This window comes from Triticum aestivum, chromosome 7D, assembly GCF_018294505.1.
Source record: "Triticum aestivum cultivar Chinese Spring chromosome 7D, IWGSC CS RefSeq v2.1, whole genome shotgun sequence".
NCBI classification, from domain to species: domain Eukaryota; kingdom Viridiplantae; phylum Streptophyta; class Magnoliopsida; order Poales; family Poaceae; genus Triticum; species Triticum aestivum.
Window position 1 is genome coordinate 95294531 of NC_057814.1, and position 10913 is coordinate 95305443.

General features: G+C 43.6%; 1 protein-coding gene across 1 annotated transcript in view; it reads left to right on the forward strand.

Annotated features, from left to right (window-relative positions):
• LOC123163775 (probable transcriptional regulator SLK3) overlaps positions 1 to 6485 on the forward strand; it is an 8462-nt gene extending 1977 nt beyond the window's left edge. Inside the window, exons 2-10 of the mRNA XM_044581158.1 lie at positions 905 to 1724; positions 1803 to 1931; positions 2319 to 2367; positions 2961 to 3175; positions 3301 to 3369; positions 4069 to 4169; positions 4271 to 4364; positions 4506 to 4575; positions 5159 to 6485. Coding sequence (XP_044437093.1) covers positions 1011 to 1724; positions 1803 to 1931; positions 2319 to 2367; positions 2961 to 3175; positions 3301 to 3369; positions 4069 to 4169; positions 4271 to 4364; positions 4506 to 4575; positions 5159 to 6246 — 2529 coding nt within the window. The 5' untranslated portion in view covers positions 905 to 1010 and the 3' untranslated portion in view covers positions 6247 to 6485. The remainder of the gene's footprint in view (positions 1 to 904; positions 1725 to 1802; positions 1932 to 2318; positions 2368 to 2960; positions 3176 to 3300; positions 3370 to 4068; positions 4170 to 4270; positions 4365 to 4505; positions 4576 to 5158) is intronic.
• The last annotated feature ends 4428 nt before the right edge of the window (positions 6486 to 10913 follow it).

Genomic DNA, 10913 nt, shown 5'->3' on the forward strand with positions numbered 1-10913 from the left:
TCCCCTGTCACTGATGACCACCTTAAAAAATGACACACTCGTTTCTGCATTGAAGTATACAATTTGTCTCCTTTCTGTATTTCTTTTTCTTTTTCTTTCTGAGTTAAATCTTTTTATTCATTAAATTGACCTTTTCTTCTAGTTTCTTAGGTCAGGCGGTCTATCTGCTGTGTCCTGTTTTAGTTGGGTTTTGAAGCAGTTTTGTTTATCATCAGGGTTTCTTGTTTTAGTCGTAGTCCTGCATAGTCTGTAGTTAAATATCCAAACAAAGTGGCAGGTGATCATGCAAGATTGTATTTTCTTCTAATTGAACTAGGTGGGTTTGTGTTCTTGTGATTTTCGCCTTTGCTTGTTTATTACTGTTTGGTTTGTGATATCTTGCAAGTTCACATGGGACTGTACATCGCTGAACTTTTCTCACTAACCAGCTTCCTTTGTCTTGTGCTTTCCTTTTGCCAGGGTGAATAGAAAGCAACTCTCTTTGCTGTTAGGAACTTGATCATGCGAACGTGTAGTTGCAATTTGCATTGATTGTATCTATGTGCTACTTTGTAATTCAAATGAAATATCCTGTCTCAGTCAACTTCTCTTGCCCTGTTTCCTCTCTATTTGTGTTATTTCTGGCTTCTTTTACGCCGGCCATATAACCTGTATTCCTTTTGGAAGTTAAGTCAATGCATTTCGTCTCTGAGATCGGATTAACACTTTCCTTTTGATGATGGCTATTTTTATCATTGATGTCCTGAAACGGGTCCTCCTAATTTTGAGACTTAGAAGTTAGTAACTTAGAATTATGCGTCCTGGACTGTTGGTTCATAAGCTCATTGGTTGAGAAATTTTGCGGTGACTGTTTTCTTGATTTGCTTCATTGCTTCAAAATATTACTGATAATTACACTTTACAGTTTCCAGCGAAAATATCCGAAGATCCTTGCTAGTTTCCAGTGACATTCTATCCCATTAAACAAGATTCTTCAAGGTGATGGTTCAGTCTCAACCCTGCTGACCTCCATGTCCGGGGCCCCACGCTCCAACCTTGGACTTGTTCCCAGGGACATGAATGGTAGCCTTCCAGTTAGTACTACAAATTCCTCTGGGCCAAGCATTGGTGTTAGCTCTTTGGTGACCGATGGCAACTCATCACTTTCTGGAGGTGCCCAGTTTCAGCAAAGTACGAGCATGAATGCTGATTCATTCACGCGCCTTCCTGCCTCTCCGATGTCGTTTTCGTCCAATAACATTTCTGGCTCTTCAGTCATTGATGGCTCCATCATGCAGCAAAGTCCACCCCAAGAGCAGATGCAGAAGCGGAGAGCATCTAGTGTAACATCACAACCTGTGATTGATGCTGCCGCCGCATTTCATGCTCAAAAGAAGCCAAGAGTTGATATTCGGCAAGATGATATCTTGCAACAACAGTTGATTCAACAGCTGCTTCAAGGTCAGAGTTCTCTTCATCTCCAGGGCCAACATAACCCACAGCTTCAAGCCTTGATCCGGCAGCACAAACTGGCACAAATTCAGCAACAACAGCAGCATCAGTTATCACAGCAATTTCCTCAGCATCAACATTCTCAAGTTGGCATACCTCGGCAACCACAGTTGAGGCCACCGCTAGCACAGCCTGGAATTCAGCTAGCTGGACCTGTTAGGACTCCTGTCGAGAGTGGGCTTTGTTCTCGAAGGTTAATGCAGTATCTGTATCACAAGCGTTACCGGCCAGATGTGAGTTTCTGCATTTTCATACATTTATTACAAGATACACAACAGTGGAAGTACAATTTACTCAAAATTGTCTTGTAGAATAATCCCATAACATACTGGAGGAAGCTCATTGATGAATATTTTGCACCACGATCAAGAGAAAGATGGTGTGTGTCATCATATGAAAAACCAGGGAATACCTCAGCTGCTATTCCACAGACATCCCCGGTTAGTAAAAATTTCATATCTGAAATTATGTTGAATAGATGTTTAAATAGTATCATACACCATCTTTTTAAAGTTCTGCTAGGATTATTCAACACTGTTTATTATCGATTACCGTTGATGGCAGTGAGAAACATAATTTGTATGTGTAGCCACTTGAGGAAATATTTGTTATTTTAGCCTGCACTAGTTATTTTAATTGAAAGTTTGAAACCGTCCTGCAATGGCTATTTTAATTATATATATCTATTTTGTGTAATGAACCGGCTGATAGCTGATAAAGCCAATTCTTTGTCTGCTGTCCATGCATGGCCGAAATCCAGGGTACTTATTCCTTGATGTAGTATAAGATCTATGAAATTTCACACTCCTATTCTTTCCTTGTTACAGGGTACATGGCGTTGTGATATTTGTAATACGCATTCGGGGAAAGGATACGGTAAAATGTTATATCCTTGGTTGTTTGCACATTTCCCTTCATGATTGCTCACTTCATATGAATGCTGATTTGTTTATGCTTATTCTGTTATTCCTCTATTTGCCAAGCTCAGTATTCTTGTACATGTCTTGTGCTTTACAGAAGACAATCAACAATATTACTTTCTAAGGAAGCCATTAAGCATCAAGAGTGCAAATAAAAGTAGCTTTACAGAAGACAATCAACAATATTACTAAGGAAGCCATTAAGCATCAAGAGTGCAAATAAAAGTATCTTATGAAGTTGTTAACTCACTGAGCAGTACAGAATACCTTATCATAAGAAATAGTGGGTTACTGTCATGAATGAAGAATAACCTCATAGTTTTGGCATTTTATTTCTTCCACAGCAAAGCTTTCTTTGTGTTATCATGCACTTTGCCCCTCATGGGTTTTAGATGAACACCTTGACTGTCTGTTTTTGGGGCTCTTTCTGTTTTGCTTCTTCATTTTGCAATTCTCATAAATAAGATTTTAAGTTTTTCTCTGCAATGTAATCAATAATTTCTTTTTGAGCTCACCCAGTTTCCCCCCTTTCTCTTATCTATCATACAGAGGCTACCTCTGAAATACTTCCTAGACTCTGTCAAATTAGATTTGACCACGGTGTTAAGGATGAATATCTATTCCTTGACATGCCGAACGAGTACCGGTTGCCCAACGGACTGCTGCTCCTGGAGCATGCTAAAGTTGTTCAGAAGAGCATCTATGAACACCAACATGTCACACATGAGGGACAACTGAGAATAATATTCACTCCAGAACTAAAGGTATGTTCCTAGTTGTAGTAGCTATCCCATACCATAGCACCTTTTGGGTGTCTTTTCTTGGGCATTTGTGGATTTGTGGATATCTTGAAGTGAGAATCATTCTTATGTGCTGATTGCATATGCAGATTATGTCCTGGGAGTTTTGTTCACGGAAACATGACGAGTATGTCACTCGCAAGTTTCTAACAGACCAGGTAAAGTTCTTATACCAGTATGGGCTTCCTGTTCCATCTCCTATTTGATTAACCTTTGGTTGAAAGGCTGCATATGGTTGAGCTATGGCCTACATATTCACAGTGTGATTTGATGCCTGGCATCTTGTAGTTTTGTGTTTATGACATAAATCTAATGGGCATTGCTGCTCCTGGGTGATTGGGGTGTGAAAAGACCAGATCCCTCTCACGCTAGTTTTATCACCCATTTGCTTAACTGTCTACTCAATTAAGTTACAGATGGCTGCAGGCGGAAAACACCAAAGACGATTGAGTAGGCCGTAATTCATTTCAATCCTCATGTTTGCCATAGCACCTTTCAAAATCACTTGCTACAAGTGGGGCCATCTCTCCACCGTATCTGCCGTCTTGTTTTGTGGTTCTAAATATTTACTATGATTATTTTACGGTTTTGCAATTTGAAAGCTTCCTGTCGTTTCATAAATTTTCCTTCCAAATGGATTTATTTGTTACTTAGTAGGAAATGGTAAAGCACGGGCATTAAACCAGTTCACCTAATTATAAATCTTAATCTGTGGCTTTTCTCCCTTTTCAATGGAATGAAACGCAAGGGTCCCCTGCGTTTTCTCGAAAAAAATCTTAGTCTGTGGCTTTGTGTGTTGCGCTTTAACTTTGGTACCCTTCTATATTTTTCTTATGCACATGCTTTTGTTTTTTCAGGTAACACATATGCTGCGTGCTACCCAGAATTATCAAGCTACTGTCACTAAAAATGGACCCGCTGGCCTATCGAACGATGAGGCACAAAACGCTTGCAACCAGTTAGTAAAACTACACAAATATTTAGTTGATTCTCTCTAGAGTTGAATTTCTGATATTCTAACCACTCCATGTAAATTATTTTTTTGTATGAAATTTGTAGGTTTGCGTCAGCATCACGACAACTAGCGAAAAATATAGATCACCACAGCCTAAATGAACATGGTCTTTCTAAAAGATATGTTCGCTGTTTGCAGGTAACTGGAGTTTCCCTAAGTAGTATTTACTTTTCTATTTGCTCAACATTTTGTAGTCTTGATATTTTCCACATGGCATTATATGGTTTTATTCCGTATATGTGCATTATGGCGTGTTGATTGCTTATGCCCTCTTGGCAGATATCAGAGGTGGTGAATCACATGAAGGATCTAATTGAGTTCAGCCACAAGAACAAGCTCGGCCCTATAGGTAGGAGCATGCACATACACCAATCGTCTTTAGTACCTAGGTGCTGTATTAAGTTTCCATAAAACAGTTTTGACCAGTGATTCTCATGAATATGGTAGAACTAAGCATAGCATTTTGGTTTCTTCCAAAAAGTTAAGCCATAATGCATGTTCTATTGTATTACCTCCGTACCAAAATATAAGACGTTTTTGTAGGCTGGGCTAGTTGAGCCTACAAAAACTTTAATATTTTGATATGGAGGTAGTACTTCATAAGAAACATCTACATGACTAGAAACTACGTTCAAACTCCAGCCGAGCTAAAAACCCAGCTAATATCATGCAAATTTGGTCGTAATGCAACTTCTGAACTAGTGAGAGATGTGGACTGTGAGCTTGAACATGTACAAATTGGTTGTGATGCAAACAGTGCGGAGCTAAACATTGTATGCCACCTTTAGGGCTTCATCATATTTGCTGCTGATAACAGCAAATCATAACAACTGAAGAGAAACATTTGTGACATAGTGGCCCTGCTTTGCCCATTGATCCCATTGATCCGTGAGATAGTTTAAATGTTTAATATTTTGCCTGTTCATCTGCAGAGGGCCTGAAGAACTATCCCAAACAAACTGCTGGACCAAAGCTCACGGTGCAGAATTTGCATGACTCAAAGGCGGTCAAAACAGAAATAAGCCCCCATGTGAATAACGAGGTTCCAGGTGTTGGAGCAATTAGTAATAATCCGCAGAATCCTGCAGCACAAAGCAATTACCAACATATGCTGAGAAGCTCAAGTGCAAATCAGTTGCTTCAGCAGGAGGCATCACAGAATGCTGCGGCAATGAACAGTTACCAGAATATGTTTAGAAGCTCAAGCGCAAATCAGGGCTTGCTCCAGCAGGAGGCATCTCAGAATGCTGCTGCGCTAAACAATTACCAGAATATGCTTAGAGGCTCAAGCCCGAATCAAAGTTTGCTTCAGCAGGAGGCGTCGAGTACCTTCAAAGGTCCTACAGCGGTGCACAGTGGCATTCAGCTGGAAGCATCTAGGTCGTTCCGTGCGGCTCAGCTTGGGCAATTCCAGCATCCCATGTCGTTCCAGCAAGGTATGCCCCAACACCAGCATAACAATTTCCAAGGCCTGGGCGCTAGTCCACAATTCCAGCAGCATGTGATCAATCAGCTGCTGCAAGAAGCCAAGAACACCAATAGCCGCGCTCTTGCTCATCAGCAACAACAGCAGCAGCACCATCAACAGCAGCAGCAGCAACACCATCAACAGCAGCAGCAGCAGCAGCAGCAGCAGCAGCAACATCAACAGCAGCAGCAGTCTCCTAGCACTCCCAATGCAAATGGTGGTCTTGCATCTGGAGCCGCGGTCGCCAACATCGCTGCTAGCGGAGAGCAGGCACAGCACATGAATAACGGCGCAGCAAAGGGCGCTGTTCTGATGGGTATGACGGGGCCTAGTAATCTGATCAACAGTGGAGCTCGCATGGTCCAGCGAAGCAGCAGTTTCAAGTCAGTGAGCAGCAACCCGGCTGCTTCTGGCGGCAATGCGGCGACCCCAAAGGCGGAGTCTGTGCATGACATGGACGACCTGGAACATCTCATCTCCCACGAACTTGTGGAGAGCGGGCTGTTCATGGGGGAGCAGCCGGGGGACGGTGGCTTCTCGTGGAACATCTGACATCATTGTCAACTAAAGTCTCGCTACTCTGAGCGCTTTGTTTGATGGTGATATCGCGGTAGATTATTAAAAGTTTTTCTTCTTTTTTCGAGATCGCGTTCGCTGCCTGGAACAGTCTCTGGTGATCATAGATTGATGAACCTTCAGCTATGTGAGAGTGAGTTGGTTTGGATAGCAGTGCAACCCAGTGTTATTAACTAGTATGGAATGACATGATGTGGTTGTCATTTGTGCTGCTATCTTCTTACCAGTGTTTGGTACTTTGGTCTGCCATCTTTTCTTACTACCCATGGAGTAGTAGATTATATCCAATAGAATGTAGCATAGCAACTGGCATTGCAATGCTACACTAGCAGGTACACAGGCAGTGGCAATCACAGGAAAACCTCGATAATATTTAAGCTTGTGAGGCATCAGGACAACTTGTACAAATTACAGTGGGGATAGATCCTTTGGCTTAGTGCATTTTTTTCAACTAAAATCTGATGATTTTCTTCCTTTTAGCGAAAGAAATATTAAAATATTTTTATTTTTCTTAACGTCAATAACGTGTTGATATTCCCTGATAGAACTAACGTTTCCTACATGAGGCTTTTTGAGTGAAAAACGCCATCAGGTAGTGTTTCCTTGAAAAAAAAACACTCACAACGAACGTTCTATTGCAGAAAGATTTGCCATGTTAAGAAAATGTCATGCTAGTAGAAATAACTGTTAGTAATTTGTCTCGTTGCAGCAGAGTAATTTGTCATGCGTACCAGAGATTCGCACATGGCAAAAAGAAAAGCCATCATCAGAAGAAAGTTGCCACAGGTGTCCATGATTTGCTATGGTACAGAGAAGAATGCTGCAGAAAAGAAATTACCACGCATGTCTACAAGAATTTACCATGTTGCATTAGGAAAACTGCCGTGCTCCACATAAAAATTGCCACGACACTAAGATAGAGACAAAAGTTCACGCGACGCTAATATAGGGAAAAAGGTTCCCTCAAGAAGGTCGTTCCCTCAGGTATTGTCGAAGCATCCGTGAACATTGTTCTGTATTTATCCGTGAACATGTTCAGACATGTCCGCTTTAAACCCCTGTTTGTCTATGCATAAAGCCGTGTCCTTTGATTGTCCGTACATATGCATATGATTGATGGAAATGAAAAAAAAAGAAAAAAAAGAGATAGTGACCTTGAGTGAGGTGGGTCCAACGTGACGGTGTCCAGACGTTCGAACAACCGTTGTTTTCTCCGCAATATAGGCTGGGTTTGGGAGTTTGCGGACAACCTAGACATTTATTTTAGGGGTTGGGAGGACGATTTAGAGCACGACTGCACGAGCACATTCATCGGAAAAACAATTGTAATATAAAAAAAGATCACTGCTTGTTGGGCCTGAGTTTATCGGTCCGTGTCCTTCAAGGCCTGCGATAGGCTGCCAGTAGCCAGCAGCGAGCAACGACATACAGATGCGAGTTGCCTACCCCTAAAAAAGAGATGCGAGCCGCCTCCTCGTTGCCGTCTTCTTCCCCACAAACCCCCAAATCCCACACGATGTTGGCCACCTGCAATTGCGCCCGTACATCTCGCGAGTCACTTGACGATCCATCCCTTCTACCCAGCCGCGGGGCGGCTTGGGGGACGGCTGCTCTGTCCGATGGCGTTGGCCGTTGGTGGTGCAGGAGACGGGAGAGGAGGTCACCGTCGATAGGAGGTGACGAGGGAGACAAATCCCGTAGTATCTTCCTGCGGTGTTGACGCCCGTGTTGCGGAGCACTAGGAGGCGCCGACGTCGACCGTGCACTCTGGAAGAGTACATATTTAGTCCACATCATGAATTTAGTATAATTTCCACCATTTTATAAAGCTCGGTGTTAGCAAGTGGCAAGGCTATCACCAAGTAGAGCAGCAGTAGAGAGTAGAGAGTACGAGTAGTCTGTGTATGATAGGATAGGTGTGTACTAGGTCTAGGGTTGCAGAGCGACAGGTAGGGGGGAGGTGTGCCTGAGCAGAGTGAAAGGATCGATATAGTTGACTAGAGGGGGAGGGGGTGAATAGGCAACTAACAATTTTTAGCTTGTCTTTACCAAATTAAACTTTGCATCAAAATAGATTGTCTAGATATGCAACTAGGTGAGCAACCTATATGATGCAACAACAACAAGCACACAAGCAAGCAAGGCAACACAATATAAGCTTGCACAAGTAAAGGTAAGAGATAACCAAGAGTGGAGCCGGTGGAGACGAGGGTGTGTTACCAAAGTTTCTTCCCTTTGAGAGAAAGTATGTCTCCGTTGGAGCGGTGTGGAGGCACAATGCTCCCCAAGAAGCCACTAGGGCCACCGTATTCCCCTCACGCCCTCACACAATGCGAGATGCCGTGATTCCACTAATGGTGCCCTTGGAGGCGGCGACCGAACCTTTACAAACAAGGTTGGGGCAATCTCCACAACTTAATCGAAGGCTCCCAACGACACCACGAAGCTTCACCACAATGGAATATGGCTCTGCGGTGACCTTAACCATCTAGGGTGCTCAAACACCCAAGAGTAACAAGATTCGCAAGGGATTAGTGGGGGAAATCAAATTTCTCTTGGTGGAATTGTAGATTGGGGCCTTCTCAACCAATCCCTAGAAAATCAACAAGTTTGATTGGCTAGGGAGAGAGATCGGGCGAAAATGGAGCTTTGAGCAACAATGAAGCTTGGGGAGGGAAGAGGTAGTCTTCTTGGGGAAGAAGACCCCCTTTATATAGTGGGGGAAAAAATCCAGCCGTTACCCACCCACTCAGCCCGCGACCCGCGGTACTACCGCACACGCTCGCGGTACTACCGCTCGCGTGGCAGTGACCAGACGAGGCCTTGTTGCGTATAGCAACAAGCGGTAGAACCGCCGGAGCAGTACTACCGCGCGCCCTTGCGGTGTCAGTTGGGCTGGAAAGGCACGCACTAAATAAATTACGTCCGTGGCTACTTCCGCTGAGTTTAGGACTGTGCAAAAAATCCGGCACGGTACTACCGCTGGCAGGGAGTGGTACTACCGTGTGGGGGTGGAAGTAAAAAATTACTTCCGCGCCTACTTCCGCACGCGCCAGTGTCAGGGCCGGAGCTAGCGGTACTACCGCTCACCAGGAGCGGTACTACCGCGCCCTTGAGCGGTACGACCACAAGGCCCTGCGGTACTACCGCGCCCTTGAGCGGTACCACCACAAGGCCATGCGGTACAACTGCTCCCTTGAGCAGTACTACCGCATGCCACAGACACTCAAGCATTTGAAAGCCTTCATTTCACAGAGACAAGGGTAAATGACCGGTGCTCCAATGAAAACAAGGAAAGATGGTGCAAAGGAACAGATGTGTACGTGTTGATTCCATCCTAACCTTTCCGAAGTGGACCCCCTCTTAATAGTACGGCTTTCCTACGACTCAAATCCACCGAAAAGAAACGTAGAAAACCGCCGTCTTTGATAGGCTCCGAGGGGCACCGAATCGTCTTGTGCGTAGACATGAGATATCTGAAATGCTCAATGCACACGATTAGTCCGCAAATGCATTGTCATCAATCACCAAAACCACATAGGGAGATATATGCCCTTACAATCTCCCCCTTTTTGGTGGATTGATGACAATACGGGATTTGCACATAAGGATATAAAATGATCATAAGCAAACCCAACATCTATAAAATATAGACAGGCTCCCCCTAGATGTGTGCACTCTATAGATATGTTTTGGACTGCATGGAACACATACTAGGATCAACACTCTGCCTATATTTTATAGGCAAGACAAAACTTGCAACAATATAAGTGACACTAAGCATGGAGGCAAGGTAAAGTAAGTGAGCATAAAGTAAAGGGCACAAGATAACATAAGCTCACAATCTACTAAACATACTAGACAATAAGATAAGCTTGAGGGCATATGTCTCACACCATATGATAGCATAGGTCTCCTGGTCTCACACGCACACCAACACAAACCAACAAACCAAAGCCACGAAGGTTCAACAAAACGAAAGCAACAAGACTCGCAAATCCTACACTCTCTCCCTCGTTGGCATCGAGACACCAAAAAGGCAGAGAGTACACCTACAACACAGGTGGTAGCTCCTGCTGATATGATCACCCATCAAGCTCCTCATCTGTCCCAGCAGCAGGAATGGACTCCCCATCTGACTCAGTCCACTGATAGCCCTGCTCTCGCCATCCAGGCAGCCTCAGGAGTGATGGTCTTCTCTTACCCGCTCGACACTTGCTCGCCGAGCTTCCTCAAGATCCTCTTGTCGCACTGGCGACTCTCCTTCTGAGAAACATGGGACTTGTACTGCCCCTTGGCCTGAAGGAAATATGCCCTAGAGGCAATAATAAAGTTATTATTTATTTCCTTATATCATGATAAATGTTTATTATTCATGCTAGAATTGTATTAACCGGAAACATAATACATGTGTGAATACATAGACAAACAGAGTGTCACTAGTATGCCTCTACTTGACTAGCTCGTTAATCAAAGATGGTTATGTTTCCTAGCCATAGACATAAGTTGTCATTTGATTAACGAGATCACCTCATTAGGAGAATGACGTGATTGACTTGACCCATTCCGTTAGCTTAGCACCCGATCGTTTAGTATGTTGCTATTGCTTTCTTCGTGACTTATACATGTTCCTCTGACTATGA